The sequence below is a fragment of the Rhinoraja longicauda genome, chromosome 6 (assembly GCF_053455715.1).
Source record: "Rhinoraja longicauda isolate Sanriku21f chromosome 6, sRhiLon1.1, whole genome shotgun sequence".
Lineage (NCBI taxonomy): Eukaryota > Metazoa > Chordata > Chondrichthyes > Rajiformes > Arhynchobatidae > Rhinoraja > Rhinoraja longicauda.
The window spans coordinates 75,763,469-75,787,687 of NC_135958.1; the positions used below are offsets into that span (position 1 = coordinate 75,763,469).

At 46.6% G+C, this 24,219-nt stretch overlaps 1 protein-coding gene across 1 annotated transcript in view; it reads right to left on the reverse strand.

Annotated features, from left to right (window-relative positions):
• The window catches only part of tmem235b (transmembrane protein 235b), a 32,455-nt gene extending 9,777 nt beyond the window's left edge, over positions 1-22,678 (reverse strand). Inside the window, exons 1-3 of the mRNA XM_078401893.1 lie at positions 22,415-22,678; positions 4,457-4,537; positions 581-718 (exon numbers count right to left, since the gene is read on the reverse strand). Of these exons, the coding sequence (XP_078258019.1) occupies positions 581-718; positions 4,457-4,537; positions 22,415-22,595 (400 nt within the window). The 5' untranslated portion in view covers positions 22,596-22,678. The remainder of the gene's footprint in view (positions 1-580; positions 719-4,456; positions 4,538-22,414) is intronic.
• Positions 22,679-24,219: the final 1,541 nt, after the last annotated feature.

The following is a 24,219-nucleotide window of genomic DNA, read 5'->3' on the forward strand; positions in this document are numbered from 1 at the left end:
CAACCCTGGACATTCCCTCTTTTCCCTGTTCCCATCAGGCAAAAGCTTGAAAGCACGTACCACCAGACTCAAGAACAGCTTCTTCCCTTCTGTTATCAAATTTCTGAACGGTTCTCTCATAGGCTAGGGTGTAGACCCGATCGTCCAACCTAACTCGTTACGGACGTTGGACTTTTTCTCCGGAACCGTGTTGCCACAGTGCTGAGGAACTGCATTCTGCTCTCTCCCACATCTCAAAGACGTGCGGGTTTGTCAGTCAATCGGCCTCTGTAAATTGCCCCTATTGTGTAGGGAGTGCATGAGAAAGTGGATAACATGGAACCAGTGTGAAAGGGTGATTGATTGTCGGCACAAGCTCGGTTGGCCACAGAGCCTCCATCCCTGCTGTATCTCTAAACTAAACTAATACATGATTAAGGAATCTACTGCACTCTCATATTTCAAATGGAGTCATTTCCCATTACTCAGTGAGTAATAACCGACTGGCTGTGCAATTGAACACCTAACTGGATGTAGTTGAAGGAAAGAGCGCGTTTGTGACATTTTAGCGTAAACAAAACAAGGTTTCAAGAAGTCTTACCTCCCACGAGGAAGTAGGAGCCGGTGAACAGAAGCAGGTAGAGACCATTGACCAGCGAGCTGATGAGTCCACCAATCCCTCCAAGCACAAGAAGAACCAGACTAAGGGGGAGCAAAATGACAAAAACCTTCTGCATAACTGAGAAGAGAGAGAGAGAGAGAGAGAAAGAAGACGGCAATGTTGGTTAAAAATGCTGAAGGCCCAATGATCTCAAGATTTGGATCAACTATCTCATAGAAATGAAACGGTACATGGAGCTTCTAAATCTGGCACTGGAACAAGTGAGATGTGAAGTTTCCCCATTGAGCCTCTTTATTTTTGTTGAGTTTAGTTTAGAGACACAGCGCGGAAACAGGCCCTTCGGCCCCGGCATATTAACATTATCCTACACACACTACGGACAATTTTTACATTTATACCAAGCCAATTTACCTACATACCTGTACGCCTTTGGAGTGCGGGAGGAAACCGAAGATCTCGGAGAAAACCCACGCAGGTCACGGGGAGAACGTATAAACTCCTTACAGACAGCACCCGTAGTCGGGATCGAACCCGGGTCTCCGGCGCTGCAAACGCTGTAAGGCAGCAACTCTAGTGCTGCGCCACCTCCAGTTTAAATTCCATTTGGAATATTTTGGAGAACCAAGAACCACCGTGCCGCCCTAAAGAATCTCTTTCTATTTTACTTCTGTCTGTTATTCCTGCATCTTTTATTCCGGGTGGTCTTTGTCACTTGAGTGGGAGATTGTCCGACATCTGGAATGGGAAGGACTGTATAACTAAAGGGCATATTTATGGTAAATAACTTCAGTGCAGAGGGTGGAATAATGGATTGTTAAATAGGTAGATATACAAGATAGGAGTTACAAGCAACAGCACATGCTGGAGTCTTGCATAAAACTAGAAGGGACCGTTTCTTCCCAACTGTTATCAGGCAACTGAACCATCCTATCAACAACTAGAGAGTGACCCTGACCCACCATCTACCTCATTGGAGACCCTCGGACTGTCTTTAATCAGACTTTAAATCTCGCGCCGTCTCGGCAAGGCCACCAGCATAATCAAGAACCAGTCTCACCCCGGTCACTCCCTCTTCTCCCTCAGGCAAGAGGTAGGGAAGTGTGAAAATGCACACCTCCAGATTCAGGGATAAGTTTCTGCCCATCTGTCATCAGGCAACTGAACCATTCTATCACCAACCAGAGAGCGGCCCTGAGCTAGTATCTACCTAGAGACCCAGGTGGGGTAGATGGTCAGAACCTTGTTCCCAGAGTGGACATGTTATATACTAGAGAGCATAGCTTTAAGATGAGAGGGAGAAACTTTAAAGAGGATGTGCGGGGCAAATTTTTTACTTGGAGATGGAAAGCTGCCTGGAACATGTTCCCAGGGGTGGTGGTGGTGGAGGAGGCAGTCACAATAGTGGCGTTTAAGAGCCTTTTAGATTAGTTTAGTTTAGTTTAGTTTACTTTAGAGATACAACGCAGAAACACCGAGTCTGCGCCGACCAGCGATCACCCTGTACATTAGCACTAACTTCCACACTAGGGACAATTTACAATCTTTACCAAAGCCAATTAACTGGCAATCCTGTACGTCTTTCGAATGTGGGAAGAAACCGGAGCACCCGGAGAAAACCCACGCAGTGACGGGGAGAAGCTACAAACTCCGTACAGACAGCATCCGTAGTCAGGATCTCCGGCGCTGTAAGGCAGCAACTCTACCACTGCGCCACCGTATCGCCCACATGCAGATATGCAGGGAGCAGACTGTTGTGGATCATTAGTGGGTAGAAAGTGATTCGTTTAATTTGCCGTGGTGTTTGGCTCGTACCTTCTAGGCAGTTAACTCCTGCAGCATCCAAATCCAGATCAGAAACATTTGCCTTTTATTTGAATTCTCTGCCTCAGAAGGCAGTGGAGGCCAATTCTCTGAACGCATTCAAGAGAGAGCTAGATAGAGCTCTTAAGGATAGCAGAGTCAGGGGGTATGGGGAGAAGGCAGAGACGGGGTACTGATTGAGAATGATCAGCCATGATCACATTGAATGGCGGTGCTGGCTCGAAGGGCCGAATGGCCTCCTCCTGCACCTATTGTCTATTGGCTATTGTCTAAACTGAAGATAGACACACGATGCTGGGGTAACTCAGCGGGACAGGCAGCATCTTTGGAGAGGAATGGGTGACGTTTCGGGTCAAGACCCTTCTTCAGACTGAGAGTCAGGGGAAAGGGAAATTGATTTAATTCAATATTGATTTCTCTAACTTCAAGTAACCCTTGCATCCCCTTTCTCTTGAGGGACTGACACACAATGTTGGAGTAACTCAGCGGGGCTTCAGTCTGAAGAAGGTACTTGACCCGAAACGTCACCCATTCTTTCTCTCCAGAGATGCTGCCTGTCCCGCTGAGTTACTCCAGCATTGTGTGTCTGTCCCTTAAGTAGTGAGTTCAAAGAAAAGAGTCTGTGCGTAAATTGCCCCATCATTAAGTGTCCTCTCACAAGTTCTTAGAAAACGCAAAATCAACCTCTCATTTGGTGCATTTCATGAACAAGACAGGGGCGGAAAATTGTTTCCTAATTTTCCCAATCTGGTTTATGAATTGGACATGTAACAATGACCTAATAATTCCCTGAAAGTTCGGAACATCTGATTTTATCATTTTAGATCAAAGGCTTGCAATTGATGTGAGAAGCCACAGCAAATCAATTGCTCTTACAGTGGCTCAGGGAAGCACCAATTTCACTACTTTTAACTTAATGATCTGATTTTACCAAAGTGAAAATCAAAATAACTTGCAGAGGCCGGAGATTTAGACTTTAGACTTTGGAGACACAGCGAGGAAACAGGCCCTTCGGCCCATCAAGTCCTTGCTGACCAGACACCACCCCGTACGCTAGTGCTATCCTACACACGAGGGACAATTTACAATTTCACCGAAGCCAATTAACCTACAAACCTGTACGTCTTCGGAGTGCGGGGGGCAACCGGAGCACCCGGAGAAAACCCACACGGTCCCAGGGATAATGTACAAACTCCACACAAAACAGCACCCCGAGGTCAGAATCGAACCTGGGTCTGGGGCGTTGTGAGGCAGCAGCTCTACCTGCTGCGTCACCGTGCGGCCCCTTTATTAATTAATGAATTAATACCTTTGAAATACCTGACACAGAAATGTATCAGTCTCAGAGATAAAGCTAAGGATTTAGTGGTGCTTTGCAAGTAAATGATACAAATCTCTATCATTCTCTTCCTGAACATCACTGCTGGAAGACCTTTGTGCTGGTGCACAATGTTTTTCTCTAAACTTCTTCCCAAAGTAACTCACAAGACACTCAGATCAGGTTAGGGGCAATGTGGGATGGCCCATGTTCAAGATGAAAGAATGGATCGACTGGGTTTGTATTCACTGGAATTTAAAAGGATGAGAGGGGATCTTATAGAAACGTATAAAATTCTTAAGGGATTGGACAGGCTAGATGCAGGAAAATTATTCCCGATGTTGGGGGAGTCCAGAACCAGGGGTCACAGTTTACGAATAAGGGGTAGGCCATTTAGGACTGAGATGAGGAAAAACATTTTCACCCAGAGAGTTGTGAATCTGTGGAATTCTCTGCCACAGAAGGCAGTGGAAGCCAATTTACTGGATGTTTTCAAGAGAGAGTTGGATATGGCTCTTAGGGCTAACGGATTCAAGAGATATGGGGAGAATGCAGGAATGGGGTATTGATTCTGGATGATCAGCCATGATCATATTGAATGGCGGTGCTGGCTCAAAGGGATGAATGGCCTACTCCTGCACTTATTTTCTATGTTTCAATGATTGGATATACAGTAGACAATCTGACAGAGGGTAGTGGGACAGTCTGATACTTACACAGTAAATGTTGCTGGGAATCAGGCACACTCTGAATCTCTTCACCAAATGGGTCTATTAAAGCAATGCAGGCATTTCTACCTGAAAAGAATTGGCAGACTATTTTAGAGGAATGACAACATAAAAGAAGAAGATACAGCATTCTAAAATATGACAACTAATATTCAATACACATTGTCACAAGCCTTTAATTTGCACAACTGGATTAGTACGGGTGTCAGAGGTTGTGGGGAGAGGGCAGGAAAATGGAGCAAGGCCAGCAGCATAATCACGGACCAGCCTGACCCCGGTCACTCCTTCTCCTCCCCTCTCCCATCAGGCAAGTGCTATAGAAGTGTGAAAACGCACACCTACAGATTCAGGGACGGTTTCTTCCCAGCTGTTACCAGACAACTGAACCATCCTACCGATAACCAGAGAGCGATCCTGAACTACTATCCACCTCATGGAAGACCCTCAGACGATCTTTAATCGGACTTTATTGGACTTAATCTCGCACTGAACATCATTCCCTTTGTCGTGTATCTGCACACTGTGGACGGCCCAGTTGTAATCATGTATTGTCTTTCCGCTGACTGGTTAGCACGCAACAAGAGGTTTTCACTGGACCTCGGTACACGTGACGATAAACTAAACTAGACATTGTCAGTGACAGACATAAATCCCTGAGTAACTCAGCAGGACAGGCAGTATCTCTGGAGAGAAGGAATGGGTGACGTTTCGGGCCGAGACCCTTATTCAGACTGGTCACGTACATTATCATATCATATCATATATATACAGCCGGAAACAGGCCTTTTCGGCCCTCCAAGTCCGTGCCGCCCAGTGATCCCCGTACATTAACACTATCCAACACCCACTAGGGACAATTTTTACATTTACCCAGCCAATTAACCTACATACCTGTACGTCTTTGGAGTGTGGGAGGAAACCGAAGATCTCGGAGAAAACCCACGCAGGTCACGGGGAGAACGTACAAACTCCTTACAGTGCAGCACCCGTAGTCAGGATCGAACCTGAGTCTCCGGCGCTGCATTCGCTGTAAAGCAGCAACTCTACCGCTGCGCTACCGTGCCGCCCTTCTATACCGTACCATTCTATTCAGTATGCCAGTACCTTCTATTGCATGTGTGGCATCCTTTTACATTAAATATGTTTTTATTCTCTAAGAGTGATAATCACAGAAAACACAGAGGCAGTCAAAAGAGAACTATTTGTCAAGTTGGATAAATTACACCCAGTCATTATCCATACAAATGATCATGGGTTAAATGCCACCAGGCCAGCCGTCTCGTTCAAATTTGTTTACAATGCTCTGCCTCATAAATCTTAGCAGAAAAAAACCTGATGTGTTCCACCTTCAGGCAAATCCATCAAATAAATAAATTAAGGTATGAAATATTTAATTTCAATAAACCTCCAGGAAACTAATGCTGTTTAATAAAATACCATTTAAAGGATGATCAAACAGAGAAGTGTGGGATCTACATTTATAAACATGATGCCTTCCTTTTAATCAATTGGTCTTGCAGGGATAATAACAGGGCAAACCAATGTATCCATTTCTTGGCCAGCTTTCACCCTTCCCCTCTTTTGGAAGATAATGGTCGAAATAGCCCACAATGTAAAAACAAATTGGCCCTAGTGGGTGTTAATTTAGATTTTTTTTAGAGATACAGCGCAGAAACAGGCCCTTCGGCCAACTGGGTCCGTGCCGCCCAGCGATCCCCGCACATTAACATTATCCTACACCCACTAGGGACAATTTTTACATTTGCCCAGCCAATTAACCTACAAACCTGTACGTCTTTGGAGTGTGGGAGGAAACCGAAGATCTCGGAGAAATCCCACGCAGGTCACAGGGAGAGCGTACAAACTCCGTACAGACAGCGCCCGTAGTCAGGATCGAACCCGGGTCTCCGGCGCTGCATTCGCTGTAAGGCAGCAAATCTACCGCTGCGCCACCGTGCCGCTGTGCGGGGATCGCTGGTCAGTGCAGACTCAGTGGGCCGAAGGTCCTGTTTCTGCACTTAATCTCGAAAGTAATCTCCTCTGCCCACATGTGATGCAAATCCCTCCATTTTGTGCACAGCCATGTGCCTCTCTAAATGCCTTTGCGTGTTTTTGTCAACTACGGCAGCAATTCTTTTTTTTAAAGTTTCCAGAAAATCCAAATTTCCAGAATTCATTGCCACAGACAGCTGTGGAGGCCAAGTCATTGGGGTTATTTAAGGTGCAGATTGGCCGATTCTTGATTAGTACGGGTGTCAGGGGTTATGGGGAGAAGCCACTTGAGAGGGAATGATAGATAAGCCATGATTGAACGGCAGAGTGGACTAGATGGGCCGAATGGCCTAATTCTGCTCCTAAAATTCATGAGCATAAATAAATAGCAAATGTTGTAAATTTGAAATATCAATGAAATACGTGAGAAAGAGTCGTCAGGTTAGACAGCATCTGCACAAAGGGAAACAAAAATTAATGTTTCAGGTGGGAGACCCCTGCAGAGTATTCTGAGATTCTGACCCTAATGAAGGATCCTCAACCTGAAACTTTAACTCAGTTTCCTTTTTCACAGGTGCTGATTGACCTGAGTGCTGGAGTAACTCAGCGGGTCAGGCAGCATCTCTGGAGGACATGGATAGGTGACGTTTCGGGTCAGGACCCACCTTCAGACTGCCAGTGGAGGAGACGTTAGCCCAGTGTAAGGGAGTTAGAGTGAGTGTGTGAGTTAGTAAGTATGTGTGTATACGAGTGAGTGAATCAGTGAGTGTGTTTCCGTGTGTGTGTGTGTGTGGTAGTGAGTGGAGAGTGAATGTATGAGGGTGTGAGTGTGTATCCGTACGTGTGTGCGTGTGTGTGAGTGAGTGTGCAAGTGCAAGTATGTGTTTGGACTAAAGGTGTGAACAGGAGTGCGTAAATGCGTGATAGAGTGTGTGAGTGAACATAAAGTCATTAGAGCAAAACCACACTCTATTAAGACCGTGGTAACTGGTATGCAATGTCCACCCCATGTTAAAGGAATTCACACACAAGAATCTTCACTCCTCACTATTAGAGTGGAGGCAAGAACTCCTTGAGTACACGGAACTGCCAAAGAGTTTAGAGTTATTTCTCTGTGAATTCTAATCTGACTCCATCTCTAAAGGCAAGTTATTGTTAGATCATGAACTATGTTTAATTTGGTTCATTGACCCCTCTGAAAGTTTAGTTGGGTGTTAGATACAGCATGGAAACAGACCCTTCAGCCCAGCAAATCCACGCCGACCATCAATCACCCGATCGCACTAGTTCCATGTTATCCCACTTTCTCATCCACTCCCTACACTCCAGGGGCAATTTACAGAGGCCAATTAACCTACGAACCCACACGTCTTTAGAGTGAGGGAGAAAGCGGGGCTCCGGGACGAAACCCACGCGGTCACGGGGGAGAACGTGCAAACTCCACAGACATGAGGCACATGAGGTCGGGATCGAGGAGCGCAGTGAGGCAGTAAATCTACCACTGAAGTGCCCTTATGGAAAGACAATTGCTCATTCCTCACTTGTTTCAATGCCTAACCAAATACCTTTCCAGACCATAGGGATGATGAACAGTTATATGTACTGCATTAAAGTCATCAAGCGAGATCATAAGACAATAAAAAAAGAATGAATCATTTGATCTGACCTACAGAGTTTATTGCAGTCAGTGCTATTTCCGTTCTGGATTCTTGTCTTATTCAAGCAGGTACATTTTTCAAAGAGCAAAATGTATCTATCCTTTTACTAAAACTCACAATACCAGATGCTGAACAGAGCCATTTTGAATTCAGACGTAATATTTTGAGGATTTTGTACATCTTGTCCCTTTGAAAATTGCCGGTGACCTCATACATTTTGTCCGACATTTCCTTATAATAATTGAGTTGAATTCGAGGGAATCGAGAAGAAAGTTCCAGATTTCGTCAGTAATTAAAGTCACATCACCTTGACCATGAGAGAACAAGCTCAGGGCAACTGGGGACAAGCAGCATTGAACAGTACAGCATGAGAACAGGCCCTTCGGCCCACAACTGTCCACTCAATCTATGCCTCTCATCATTTTATAGACTTCAACCAGGTGTCATCTCAACCATTGACAATCCAAGTCTGTCCAACCTCTCCCCGTGGGTAATACTCCCTAAACCAGGCATCATTCATAAGGTAAGTGATAGGAGTAGAATTAGGCCATTCGGCCCATCAAGTCTACTCCGCCATGCAATCATGGCTGATCTATCTCTCCATCAGAACCCTATTCTCCTGCCTTCTCCCCATAACTTCTGACACCAGTACTAATCAAGAATCTATCTATCTGCTTTAAAAATATCCACTGACTTGGCCTCCACAGCCTTCTGTGGCAAAGAATTCCACAGATTCACCACCCTCTGACTAAAGAAATTTCTCTTCATCCCCATCCTAAATGAACGTCCTTTAATTCTGAGGCTATGACCTCTAGTCCTAGACTCTCCCACTAGTGGAAATATCCTCTCCACATCCACTCTATCCAGGCCTTTCACTATTCTGTGTGTTTCAATGAGGTCCCCCCCCCCATTCTTCTAAACTCCAGCGTCTGGACTCTCCCACTAGGTGAACCTCCTCTGCACCCTCTCCAAAGCTTCCACGTCCTGCCTGTAATCGGGCAACCAGAACAGCACGCAATACTCCAAATGCAGCTTATACCCATAAATCTTGTTTGGTTTCGAATTTGGCATCACTGTACAGCCACCCCCTGACTTACGTGAGGGTTACGTTACGTTCACCCGTACACGAGTCAGATCTTACGCAAAATCGGTATTAACATCACCATCCCCTGCCTGAAATGCCTCACTGAGTCTAAAGAAGGGTCTCGACCCGAAACATCATCGATCCCTGTTCCCCAGCGACGCTGCCTGACCCGCTTTGTGCCCCACTCATTGGGAGTATTAACTCAGAGGTGTCCAGTTGTGTCCATGACACTTCCTGTGGCGCACAGGCTTCTGGGTAAGCACCGCCACCATTGCCGGCTTGTTTCCGATGTAAACGTGAGTGATCGTACAAGTGGTGTGGAAACTGCAAACTGCCTTGATTGCACCGGGGACTGAGTGAGGGATTGTTTACGTAAGTGCGAGTTCACGTTAGTCGCTCATTGCGTGAGTGGGGGTGTCTGTATTCTTTATACAGCCCAAGCGAATGCCCCCCCCCTCGCTATCCCCACAAACACGGAGCCACTGCTCGCCACACCGCTCCCACACTCACGAGCTCTCTCCCCTACGCCTCCTCCCACAGTGTCCTCACACCTACAGGGTCTCCGTCCCTATCACTGTCCCTCCACCAACGTGGTCTCTGTCCCCCGCACTGTCACTTCATCCCAGGGTCTCTGACCTCCCCTCACCCTCGCCCCCACCCCCCCACACACTGTCCTTACACCCATGAGATATCTGTCCCCCACCCCCCCCCCCCCCCTCTCTTCCCGTACTCCCCCTGTAACCATCACACCTTGGTTTCTTTTGCTTGTTCAAGAATACAGTCAAGCCAAATTCTCATCGAAAAGAGTCTGGCGCTGCTTGCTAATGTTCATCCTGAGTTTTAGCCCTGGCTGTGGTGGTGATAGGAGGCGCCCCTTTGAAACGATGCATTAAATGAAGATCTTTCCTTACTTGATTCCGCAGATGCGGGTAATTGATTTTTCTGGAGCTATTTAAAAGAAAGGTCAGACAAAATGTGCGGTCACCATCGTTCATAGGGACAGTATGTACAGAGTCTTCGGAGCTGACAACAATCAAACTCAATTACCGAGACACACTGATCTACACTCCAGGGTGATATTTGTGGAGTGGGAGTCTTGCAAAAGGGAATTAGTAAGAGATCGGGGTCCAATGTGTTCCAGTGATAAATGAAAGGCGTTGATGGAATGAGGAGGGAGCCTTGGATGACAATTGACATTGGAGGTCTGATCAGGAAAAGAGATGTGGGAGGAAACAGGAACACCCGGAAGAAATCCATGCAGACTTAGGGAGAACATGTAAACTCCACACAGACAGAAGCCAAATGAGGTCAGGCACTACCACAATAACCATTGCAAGTACTATAGCAAAGATTAAGAAACATTTAGACAGGTACATGGATAGGTCTGGTTTAGAGGGATATGGGCCAAACGCAGGCTGTGAGACTAGTGTGGACGGGACATGTTGGGCTGTGTGGGCAAGTTGGGTCAAAGTGTCTGTTTCCACACTGTATGGCTCAAACACTGACACTAAGTCAGGATCGAACTCGGGTCTCGCTGTGGTGAGGCAGCAGCTCTACCCGCTGCGCCACTGTGCCGCACTGAATGCCTAAGAGGACAGTGCGGTAAAGTTGCTGCCCTACAGCGCCCGGAGACCCAGGTTCGATCCTGATAACGGGTGCTGTCTGTGTGGAGTTTGCACGTTCTCCCTGTGACCACGTGGGTTTTCCACGGGTGCCCCGGTTTCCTTCCGCACTCCAAAGATGTGCAGGCTTGTAGGTTCATTGGCTTCTGTAAATGGTCCCTATTGTGTAGGGTCGAACCAGTGTACAGGCGATCGCTGGTCAGCGTGACCTCGATGGGCCGAAGGACCTGGTTCCACGCTGTATCTTTACAGTCTAAAGTAAAGTCTGAAGGAAGGCAGAGTTTTGAATGATTGAGGGTTTCAGCTTCAGTCACGACTTGAAAATGCCTTAACTCTGTTCCTTGAATCGCTGTCTCTGATGTCCTCTTTCCCAGGTACTCTTTAATTCACATCACGACCGTGTTGATGAGGTGCAATGACTCCAGGCTCCTTTGAAGACGTTAAATGTTAGAAACTCCCACCAGTTCACTGATGTCTTTTATTGAAGGAAGAATATATTTTGACCTGAAAATGAGTCTCTGTTCAATATACGTCTACTCATGGCTGCCCTCTGAGATGGCCGAATAAGCCTTTCAGAAAAACGAAGTCACTTCACGAATGAATAGGAATGAACTAGTTGGACTCTTGACTCCAACCTAGACATCAGATCTGAAAAGGAAACACTTTTATTTATAAAGTGTGTGCGCGCACAATTATCAAATTTAACGCTTATAAAAAGGTATAAAATTCTTAAGGGATTGGACAGGCTAGATGCAGGGAAAATGTTCCCGATGTTGGGGGAGTCCAGAACCAGGGGTCACAGTTTAAGAATAAGGGGTAGGCCATTTAGGACTGAGATGAGGAAAAACTTTTTCACCCAGAGAGTTGTGAATCTGTGGAATTCTCTGCCACAGAAGGCAGTGGAGGCCATTTCACTGGATGTTTTCAAGAGAGTTTGAAAAAACTTTTTCACCCAGACAGTTGTGAATCTGTGGAATTCTCTGCCACAGAAGGCAGTGGAGGCCAATTCACTGGATGTTTTCAAGAGAGAATTAGATTTAGCTCTTAGGGCTAAAGGAATCAAGGGATATGGGGAGAAAGCAGGAATGGGGTACAGATTTTGGATGATCATCCATGATCATATTGAATGGTGGTGCTGGCTCGAAGGGCTGAATGGCCTACTCCTGCACCTATTTTCTATGTTTCTCCGCCATCTAAGGCATCTACACGAGGCGCCACATCTAAAAGATGGCATCCGTGCCCTGTTCTCCTTGCCGCCGCTGGGCAGGAGGTGCAGAAGCCTGAAGATCCCACACCACCAGGTTCGGGAACAGTTGGCGACCCACCATGTCCACGCCAACCATCGATCACCCGACCACGCTAGTTCGATGTGATCCAACTTTCTCATCCACTCCCTGCAGGCAATTTTACAGGGGGCCAGTGGACCGACACACCGAAACGGCTTCGGGGTGTAGGAGGAAGCTCCCAGAGGGAACCCACGTGGTCACGGGGAGAACGTGCAAACTCCACACAGACAACACCCGAGGTCAGGATCGAACCTGGGTCTCAGGCGCTGAGAGACAGCGGTTCTACCGGCTGCGTCATTGAGTGGAGGCGTTCCTGTATCGGTGCTATTAGTGATGTAAAGAAGCAGCATTGATTACCTACAGAGCAGTGACAGAGGCTATTCAGTCAATAGATCTTCGGTGATGAACGCAAAAATAAAATACCCAAATTTCCACATTAAATCAAAAGAATTTTATTGCAAACACATTCCGTGGTGGGAGGATGTCTAAATGGGCAATAAAAGACAGCACAATCCAGCATTATAACTTTAAAATCAATGCTGTTTCTTGTGCCCTGAAGCTAAAAGACAAAACTTGACACAAAACTAGATTAAATCAACAGCAAGTACATTATTGAGATGTTTTGAGTGCCACATAAAAAGTCACACTTAATTCTACCTATCAGCTACTTAATTCCAACAAGTAGTCACTCGTCACAAGGCTAAGCTTTCTCTCATTTCTGCAGGAGGACATGATTAGAAATATCGTTGAGGTAATTAAATTGGTAACCATAACACTGCTGGTGAGCCTTGCTCCCATAAATAGGTGATGTCACCGACGTAAGGCTTTATTTCTCATGTTCACCTTCAGTCTGTTATCCCAGCAGTATTCTGCATTGTCTTCTGTCCACTGCACTAAAACAAAGATTAAGGTATGCACTTCTTTGCCGGTTAACTCCCCACCTTCCTATGAATCAGGAGTGAAACACGTCTCACTAAAACTCTTTGAAGCACTTCCCTCTGGAAGGCGACTCCGGACTGTCAAAGCTGCCACAGCCAGACATAAAAACAGCTTTTTTTCCCCCACCAGCAGTTGCTCTACTCAACAGCCAAAAGTCTGTAGCCTCCTTTTGCTCTGGTATTTTATTTCGTTCTTCACAGGATTCATTTATAATGTTTTATTCATGATTGTTTACTGTATGTCGTGTTGTTACTTGCGAGCAAAGCACCAAGGCAAATTCCTTGTACGTATACATACTTGGCTAATAAAATTTACTAAATTCAATTCAAGTTTGCATTTGGGACTTGCAATTATGTGCAGCACGTTATACCTTCATTAGACGGAACCATGGGCAAGGCACTTCACTGGAGCATTGCCTTTGCGAATCTGCGAGCAAGTCAAATAGAGAGATTCAAGAGAAGATGACAGGAGGATTGATCGGTCAAAGACATAGGTTTTGAGGAGTATCTTTGGGGAGGGACAGAAGTCCGGAGGTGGAGAGGATTAGAAGGGAATTCCAGGGCTAAGGGCCTTGACGTCTGAAAAGATGTGGATAGTGGAAACAGCACCTCCTGCCCTGCTCGCTTCCTGCCATCGTAAGGTCCAGGTTCAGGATCAGCTTCTTCCTTACAACCATCAGGCCATTAAATCAGTCTGAACCCAAAACATCACCCTCTTCAGAGATGCTGCCTGTCCCACCGAGTCACTCCACCATTTTGTGTCTACCCAGGCCATTAAACACTACAACTTCCAAATAGGCTCGGAACCATGCAGACTTGGAGGCATTATCTTTGCACTATTATTGTTAATAGTGGAGCGACTGAATTTGGAGATTACAAGGGCAGTTACAGGAAGAAAAAGATCCTGCTTACAGGGCAGGTAAGTATACGGATGCACACATCGGTTGGTTTATTGCCTTCTATAACTTGCCCCTGGTGTAGGCAAGTGATAAGAGAATTAGGGTGGAGAAGCTGGGTGTTTAGTTTAGTTTAGAGATATAACACGGAAACAGGTCCTTCGGCCCATCGATCCCCGCACACTACCACGACCCTGCACACACTAGGGACAATTTACAATTATGCCACGCCAATTAACCTACACACCTGTACGGCTTTGGAGTGTGGGAGGAAACAGGAGCACCCGGAGGAAAAACCCACGCAGGTCACGGGGAGAAGGTACAGACTCGGTAACTGCTCAACTTCCATCCACCAGCAGGGGCTGAACCTCAGTGTGGCCAGGTAGGCAGGAGGTAGCAATCCAGCTCCTTGTGGCTGCTCAGTCATTCAATGAGATCGCAGCCGATGTTAGATCGATATTATACACTGCTTTTGCATCATGTTCAACGATCACCCTGCACAGCTGGATTCGCACGACAAGCCTGCTTGCACACGTCATGGATGCCATGTTAATAATAACATCCAAGGAAACGGCACAACTTTGAGCAAGTAACGTCGCAAACAAGCAAAGATTCGACGGCGCAGTGGCACGCCTGGTAGAGCTGCTACCTCACGGCGCCAGAGACCCAGATTGGTTCTTGAACTCGGGTGCTGACTGTGTGGAGTTTGCATGTTCTCACTGTGTGGCCGCGTGGGTTTCCTCCGGTCTCCTCCCACATCGCAAAGACGTGCGGGTTTGTAGGTTAATTGGCCTCTGTAAAAATGTCCGCAGTGTGTAGGGAGGGAAATAACACAGAACTAGTGTGAACGTCTGACCGATGGTCAGCATGGACTCGGTGGACCGAAGGGCCTGCTTCCGTGCTGTATCTTTCAATCGTCCAATTCAACGATGGAATGTATAAAGCGCGTGGATATTACTGGCACAATACTGCTCGCCCTCAGTGAAATGAGCAACAAACAATCTGCTTTATTATGTTCCAGATCCCAGCATCTGCAGTCTCTGGTGTCTCCAGTGAAATAAACCATTGTCGCAATTTGTGTCTGGATTCTGCTCACTAACTCTGCTTGCGATTAAAAGTTGCAGCAAAGCACATTAAGCCAAGCACATACAATCCAGCTACGGACGGCAGCTGCCTTAATATCATTGTTATATCATGGATGCCATATTAATAGTAACATCGCAAACAAGCAAAGATTCGACGGCACAGTGGTGCACTAATCCATCACGTAAGTTTGGCCACACGGGCACAGTGATGAATGCAACTGATAAAACAGTTTTTAAGAATGAACTAAATCACTGTAATCAAGAAACTATCCTTGTCAAAGTCATGAGGTAGACAGTAGCTCAGGACTGCTCTCTAGTTGTGGCTCAGTTGCCTGATAACAGTTGGGACGAAACTGCCCCTGAATCTGAATAGGTGACGACTTGGTTCAGGACCCTTCTTCAGACTGTATTGCTAGACCACATCATGTATTAATCATGTATTGTTTTTCTGCTGACTGGTTAGCACGCAACAAAAAGCTTTTCACTGCTCCTCAGTACACGTGACAGTAAACTAAACTCAACTCACATCAGGCCATATTGTTGACCACCTACCCAAAATTAGGGTAAATGTCATTTTTTAAATATTGCTACGTTTTAAAAGTTTTTATTTATTTTTTAATTTAGAGATACAGCGCAGAAATAGGCCCTTCGGCCCACCGGGTCCGTGCCGACCAGTGATCCCCACACACTAACACTATCCTACACCCACTCGAGACAATTTTTACATTTACCAAGCCAATTAACCTACAAACCTTGTACGTCTTTGGAATGTGGGAGGAAACCGAAGATCTCGGAGAAAACCCACGCAGATCACGGGGAGAACGTACAAAAACTCCGTACAGACGGCGCCCGTAGTCAGGATCGAACCTGGGTCTCCGGCGCTGCATTCACTGTAAGGCAGCAACTCTACCGCTGAGCCACCGTGACCGCCCTTTTAACATTGCTTCCAAAAAGAAATTTGGATTTGGCTTTGCATGGGGCACTTTGAATTATAATTCTTCTGGGCCTGGACCAGACCAAGAGCCCGTTGAAGTAGTCACACCTGATAGCGATAGGGCCTGGGATGGCGTTTCAGCAACAGAATTTACCCAGATATTTGTAAAAGAGCTAGAGTTCATGCTAAAGCTCAGATTTTTCTATGAAATGTGTGAAATGTGTGGGGTTTTTTGGCCCAGAAATTATTTAACATTGCAGTTGTTATTCATTAAAGGGATGTGTGTTTCGGTGGCTGAGTCGGCAATTTGTTGTCCATCCCCAATTGCCCTTGAGAAGGTGGAGGTGATTTTCGTTTAGTTTAGAGATACAGCGTGGAAACAGGGCCTTTTGGGCCCACTGAGTCTGTGGCGAACAACGATCACCCGTGCACTAGTTCTATCCGACACACGAAGGACAATTTTTAGGGACAGAAGCCAATTGACCTACAAATCTGCAGGTCTTTTCGAATGTGGGAGGAAATCGGAGCACCAGGTGAAAACCCACGCGGTCACAGGGAGAACATACAGACAGCAACCATAGTCAGGGTCGAACCCGGGTCTCTGGCAACAACTGCACTCCACTGTCACGCACCTCTTTTTTATTTGCAGGAAACAATTTTTTTTGTAAGCTGCTTTCTTGAAACACTAAGGTCAGCATCTTGGCAGCGAAGGAATGGTAATGTGTTTCTGAGTCAGGCTGGTGGGGACTTTCATGTGGTGGTGTTCCCATCACTTTGGGTAGACTGAAGAGCAGGGAATGGATTGGCCGGGCCACAGTGGTGCAGCGGCAGAGTTGCTGCCTGACAGCGCCGAAGACCCGGGTTCGATCCCAACTACAGCACGGAGTTTGTTTCACCGTGACCGCGTGGGTCACGTTCTCCCCGTGACTGCGTGGGTTTTCTCCGAGATCTTCGCTTTCCTCCCACACTGGCTTAGTGTAAGTGTAAATTGTCCCGAGCGTGTGTAGGATAGTGTTAGTGTGCGGGGATCGCTGGTCGGTGCGGACTCGGTGGGCGCTGTATCTCTAAACTAAACTCACAATTGCTTTAAAATGGGCCAGATTGCGTTCAATCTTCTCACGATCCAGTGTGAAACTTACCTTCTGCCGCCCTGTTATTCCCAATGTTCCACTTACGCTGTCAGAACACATTGTTCAAATGTCCCTAAATTGCTCTAATAATCATGCACAAGTAAAACAAAATCATAAAAACATTTAAAAAAAATTTGAACAAAAATACTTTTGTGACAAATTTGATAAACAAATTTGTTTAAACCTTATTAACCCCCCTGTCTGAAGAAGGGTCTCGACCTGAAACATCACCTATTCTTTTTCTCCAGGGATGATGCCCGACCCGCTGAGATATTTCAGCTTTTTGTGTCTGTCTTCGGTTTAAACCAGCATCTACAGTTCCTTCCTACGCAGTTAAGTTAATTTAATTACATTAATGTCACGTAATGTGATTTATTTTAATAGCTTCATTTACAATATCAATGAAAGCTAGTGAACTTATTCAAATCAATAGTAATGTTCAAGATGGTCTGGATGTACCTGGTGTAAAGCTTGAGGGACTTGAAACAAACTCTATCCAGCTCAGTCATTTAGAGCAGTGCTTCTTAAACTGGTGAATGGTTCACCCAAGGGTGAATGAAATTATTTTGGGGTGAATTAAACTCGAGGGGTGAATGAACGGTGAATGACTTCATATATATAAAATTAAACACGAGGGAGAATAAGACGAAAATTTACCAAAAAAAACATAAGAAAATTTAGTCGAGGGTGAATTAAATTTTGTGATTAATGACACTGAAAAAGTTTAAGAAGCACTGGTTGAGAAAAGCAGGCCTGTGGAGACCTACTGTAGATGCCTGGAACACACTAACATACTGGAACATACATCTAGACTGTGATCTCTACAGACCCATTAGTAAGTCTTTACTGCAGCTAGTCTGCAGCTTGTCCATTAGAGGCAGCACATTACGGATACGGTGAGGAAACTCATATCAAATAACGCTTATTGAATTGATTCTGTCCCACCTTCCTCATTTTGCCATCTCATGGAATTCCTTTACAAACTATTTCTGGCTCTTCTGCTTATCCAATGGATAATTTAAATGTTCAAGTTGTCCACTTACTCAATTTTAGCTGAAATAAATGAAAATCCTTCTGGGGGGGGGGGGGGGGGGGGGGGTGTGGGGGTGGGGTGCGGTATGGTGGCGCAGCGGTAGAGTTGCAGCTTTACAGCGTCAGAGACCCGGACTCGATCCCGACTGTGAGGTGCTGTCTGTACGGAGTTTGTACGTTCTCCCCCTGACCGCGGGGGTTTTCTCCGGGTGCTCCGGTTTCCTCACACACTCCAAAGACGTGCAGGTCTGTAGCTAAATTGGCTTCAGTGAAAATCATAAATTGTGCCATGTATAGAAGCTCCCCCAGATCAAACCCTTCAGTGCTAAACCTGCGCGTGGTGGCAGTCCCCCCCCCCTGGTGGTGAGCCATGGCGTGGTGCGAACTCTCGGCTCGGGAGGTGGGCTCGCAGAACTTGGAATGGGGGAGGAGTGGCAGTTGGTAGTGGAGTTCCAGGAGGATTTGAGAACTGGTTGGGGGTCTGGGGAGCTGCATGGGGCTTGAGGAATAAAGAAATCTTTGCTTGACACGTGTCCCGCTTCATTGGCTTTGCTTGACACTCGTGTCCCGCTTCATTGGCTTTGCTTGACACTCGTGTCCCGCTTCATTGGCTTTGCTTGACACTCGTGTCCCGCTTCATTGGCTTTGCTTGACACTCGTGTCCCGCTTCATTGGCTTTGCTTGACACTCGTGTCCCGCTTCAGCGTTTCCAATGTAGGAGCAGTGTGCGTGGTTCAACTAGGGCAATTCCATATTAGCGCCAGACTTGCGTGCTGAAGGCTCATTTTCAACAGGCACAGATATCAACACAGATATCAGCACAGATATCAACACTCTCTCTGTGTCTGTCTCCATCCCCCCTGCCTAAAATGACTCACTGAGATTTCACATCTACTATTTCTTTGTGGAACTAACTGCCCACTGACTTGAGATGTTTTTTTAACTGGTTTGTGGTCCTGGATCGACACCTGTGCCATCTAATAATCCATCACAATCAATGGCGTGAGGTATTAATTGGAATCCAGCAGAACTCCCTCTCTGCATGTTCGACAACTGCTTGCCTCTCTCCTCGCTCGAACCGCGAACCAATACCGCTGGGCTGTCTCAGCGGCATCCGGATGTGACCCAGTAGCAACTAATAACCCAGAACCTCGCCACAGAACTAATGCAATGGCTCTTGTTTAGCTTGTTCTCAAAATGATGGAAGGAGAGAGCAAAGCTTCCCTCTCTCACAACCCGTTAATAAATCAAAGGTATTATGATCACCCCGTACACTAGCACTATCCTACACACTAAGGACAAGTTATAAATTAGTTTTGTTTAGTTTAGAGATTCAGCGCGGAAACAGGCCCTTCGGCCCACCGAGTTCGGGCCGACCAGCGATCCCTGTACAGTAGCCTTCTCTTTGAAATAGGATTCAATGGAATAGGTGTTCGTAATCTGGAATTTGGTAGAATCCTACAAACTAGACAATTTATAATTTTTACCAAAGCCAATTAACCTACAATCAGTGGCCATTTAGAACTGAGATGAGGAAAAACGTTTTCAGTCAGAGAGTTGTGAATCTGTGGAATTCTCTGCCTCAGAAGACAGTGGAGGCCAATTCTCTGAATGCAGAGAGCTCTTAAGGATAGCGGAGTCAGGGGGTATGGGGAGAAGGCAGGAACGGGGTACTGATTGAGAATGATCAGCCATGATCACATTGAATGGTGGTGCTGGCTTGAAGGGCCAAATGGCCTCCTCCTGCACCTATTGTCTATTGTCTATAATCCTGTACGTCTTTGGAGTGTGGGAGGAAACCGGAGCACCCGGAGAAAACCCACGCCATCTTGGGGTGAACGTACAAACTCCGTACAGACAGCACCCGTAGTCAGGATCAAACCCTGGTCTCTGGCTCTGTAAGGCAGCCACTCTGCCGCTGCACCACCATGCTGCCCAATGTGGGATGTGAACTTGGTTTATGGCAAGGTGGAATGTTCACTTCGAAATGATCCAGATTTATATTTCTATATCTTTGGGGGATTCGGTTGCTGTGACTTGTAAACTTGAGTGATCGCAGTGTTAGGGAAATTAGAATTCCCATGTGTGAAGTGAGATGGAAAGCGCTTACAAATAACTCTTGAATATCTAAACTAATCTCGGAAAATTATGGACTATTGCAGAGTGCTTCTTCCCTTGAAACCACAACAATAATTCCATTAGCAACAAAAGCACTGCTGGAGGAACTCAGTGGGTAAGGCAGCGTCTGCTGAGGGGAAATAGATAGGATCAGGACCCTTCGGACAGATGGGGTAGAGCAGAGATAGCTGGTGGAAAGAGGCAAGGGGGGAAAGGGTGGGGCAAGATCGAGTGAGTGATAGGTGGATCTGGGTGAGGAGATGAGTTAATTGTCAGAGGGGGTCAGGTGGGGGAGGGAACGGTGGAGGGTGAGCAGGGTTGGGGGTGATAAGTGGAGAAGAGTGCAAATGGTGGAACTGGGTAAAAATGGAAAGTGGGGAGTGAAATGTAGAACCAGAGGAGGGATGGTGGGTGGAAGGGAATGTGGTGGGGAGAGAAAGTGGTAACTGGAGTAGAGAGGAATGCAACGAGCAGGTGGGAGATGGGGCAGAGCAGATGGGAAGGAAAGGAAGGGTTGATCTAAAATTGGCAAATTCAATGTTCACGTTGTTGACCTCCTACATCGGTGGACGAGGTGAGCACTTCACTGAACACTTAAACAAAGTAGGAAATAAAACTGCAGATGCCTGTTTAAATCCAAGGTAGACACAAAATGCTGGGGTAACTCAGCGGGTCAGGCAGCATCTCTGGAGAGAAAGAATGGGTGACGTTTGGGGTCGAGACCCAAGAAGGGTCTCGACCCCAAACGTCACCCATTCCTTCTCTCCAGAGATGCTGCCTGACCCCCCCCCCCCCCCCCCCCGAGTTACTCCAACATTTTGCGTCTACCTTCCACTTAAACAAAGTGACTACTTCACGGACACTTAAAACGAGGTAAGAGCAGCATTTGTACAGGAAGGAACTGCAGATGCTGGTTTACACCGAAGATAGGAAGGTAGACACAAAATGCTGGAGTAACTCAGCAAGACAGGCAGCACTGTGGAGAAAAGGGAGTCTGTCTGAAGAAGTGTCTTGACCCAAAACGTCACCTATTTCTTTTCTCCAGAGATGCTGCCTGTCCTGCTGAGTTACTCCAGCATTTTGTGTCTATCTTAAGAGCAGCACCTTGTTTACCACTTGAGTAGCTTACGACCCAATGTGGCATTCTCCAATTGCAGACAAACCTTGATACCTTCTCACCTATCCAGCACCCCCCCACAAACCTTCTTTCCACTTCCCCGCCCCCATCACCCAGTTCCTTTCCCCTCCTCCATCACTCATCACCCACCCCTCCTCACTCCGGGGAGTTCCCCATTTTGCTTCTACCATTCTCTTCTATCTACTGTGCCTCCCTCTAGTTCTCCACTCCTTCCTTTCTTACCCCATTCCACCATTCCTTTTCTCTAGAGATGCTGCCTGACCACGTCCACACACACACATTTGTTCTGCATCGCCTCCAGCCTTGGTTATTATCTCCATCCTTCTCTATATCCCCCCCCCCCACCCCCCCTATCTGACTCGCCTGCGCCTCCACCTAGATCCACCCATTTTGTGCCCCATCCCACTTTCCACCAGCTATCTCCCCCACACTCCGTCAGTCTGTGAATAAAGGTCCCAAAAGGAAACGTGGGTCTGTCTATTTTCCCCATCCGCAGATGCTGGCGGACCCGCTGAGATCTTCCAGCAGTTTTTTTTGGGGGGGGGGGGGGGGGATGATCATGATTCCAACATCTGCAGTCTCTTGCATCTCCAATAATTCCATTAGAGTTGATCAAGAAAATAGCATCTCCGACAACAATACAACTTAATCCAGACATGGTGCCTAGCCCGCGGAGTTACTCCAGCACTTTGTATTCCACGCAAGATTCCAGCATCCGCAGTTAGTTGTGCCTCCAATACACCTTCAAAGGCTGAGAAACCATGTGTAGGAAGGAACTGCAGATGCAGGTTTAAACCGAAGATAGACACAACAAGCTGGAGTAACTCAGCATCTCTGGAGCGAAGGAATGAATGGGTGACGTTTCGGGTCGAGATACTTCTTCAGATGTAGCAAATTGGATCTATGTCATTAGAGGCAATTGCAAATCCTCGGCAGTTTACCGTCTAAAATAAACATCGATACAAACAACATGTCAATAACTGCTGGTTTCGCCGGCAACCGCTGCAGAAGTAGTATAGATAGATCACCCTACCTTCGCAAATTCTCCACAGCCCAGAGTGGGAGTTTAAATCTTCCCAGCCCTCCCCATAGTTATAACCGGAATCTGAAACGTCGATAATGTACCAGTAATCCGTGGCGATAGCGACCGTCAGGAAGACGAAACTTAAGAGTCCCGTGAGCCCGGCTGTCACGCAGACCGTTCCGAGAGTCATCTTACTCCAAGTCCCGCTGCCTGTGCCGGGCTGGATCAATGTGCTGGCCCGACCACTTGCTGCATCTCCCCCAGTCTCTGCACTCCGCTGTCTGCTCAGAGCCACCCAGCTCCCCAATCCCATTTACAGACCGAGGAGGGTGGGCGGGAAGCAGCAAGCAGTGGATTCTGTATTGATTGGACTATCCTTTGTCTGGGATGCATGAGTTTCATTTGCAGCCGCCTGGTTCTTCCTGCGTTGTTGTTCTTACTTGTTATCCGAGGATCTGGTCAGATGAAAACCAGTAACCAAATAAATACCTCGCGGGTAAATCCGCCCCGGCTTTGTGTCGGCGACCTGGACACACACTGCTGTAATAAATCACCAATAAATCTGTTCACTCGTCTGGTGCTGGTGTACCTGTGGCTGGAACAGCAGCCCAGCGTCTCCGGCCTCGGCACAACTCTTCCCCTTTCCGCTCTTGCCCTCTTAGGTTTTCACTGATGATCACTATGTTTGAAGAAGGGTCTCGACCCGAAACGTCACCCATTCCTTCTCTCCTGAGATGCTGCCTGACCTGCTGAGTTACTCCAGCATTTTATGAATAAATACATTCGATTTGTACCAGCATCTGCAGTTATTTTCTTATACTATGTTTGAAGCTAAACATTTCCAGCATTTCTTTTAAGAGTGGTTTTCTGCGGCTGCTGAAGTCTCAGCTTAGTTCTTTGTAACTTAATTGCAACATTTAAAAAAAACGTTCCCCGTCTGTGATAGTGCTGCTCCGTCCACTGCCACGGGCTGGTGGCGACAGGACAATTCTGTTTGAGGTGCACTTCATAGAGCCAGCCTATCCATGGTCGATTCACTCACTGAACAAAAGTTTTTTTTCAAACTGCAGATGCTGGAAATCTGAGATAAACACAAGTTTAAAAAAAATTGCTCGAATGTTTCAGAGGGTCAGGCAGCATCTGTGGAGAGAGAAACAGGTTTAATGTTTCCAGTGCCAACATCCGCCGCCTCTCCGACCCTCACCGCCTCCCCGATCCTGCTGCAAAAATCCTCACTCCTACACTTAATGTTTCCAGTTTAGGTTCTAAGATTATTAAGGGGTTGGACACGTTAGAGGCAGGAAACATGTTCCCAATGTTGGGGGAGTCCAGAACCAGGGGCCACAGTTTAAGAATATGGGTTAGGCCATTTAGAACTGAGATGAGGAAAAACTTCAGTCAGAGAGTTGTAAATCTGTGGAATTCTCTACCTCAGAAGGCAGTGGAGGCCAATTATCTGAATGCATCAAGAGAGAGCTAGATAGAGCTCTTTTTTTTTTTTTAATCAAAAATATTTATTCAAATATTAAAATAATATATACAATACAATAAAACCAAAACAGAACCCACCACCAGAATATTATACAAACAAATATACCTATTGAAACTATTATACAATTATATTACAATCCCCATCCAGGATACATCCAATCCCCCGCGGTGCCCAGCGGTCCCGGAAATCCTCCAGGGTGCCCGTGGACAGCGCGTAGTCCCTCTCCAACACCACCCTGGCACAGACGTAACCCTTAGATAGAGCTCTTAAGGATAGCGGAGTCAGGGGGTATAGGGAGAAGGCAGGAACGGGGTACTGATTG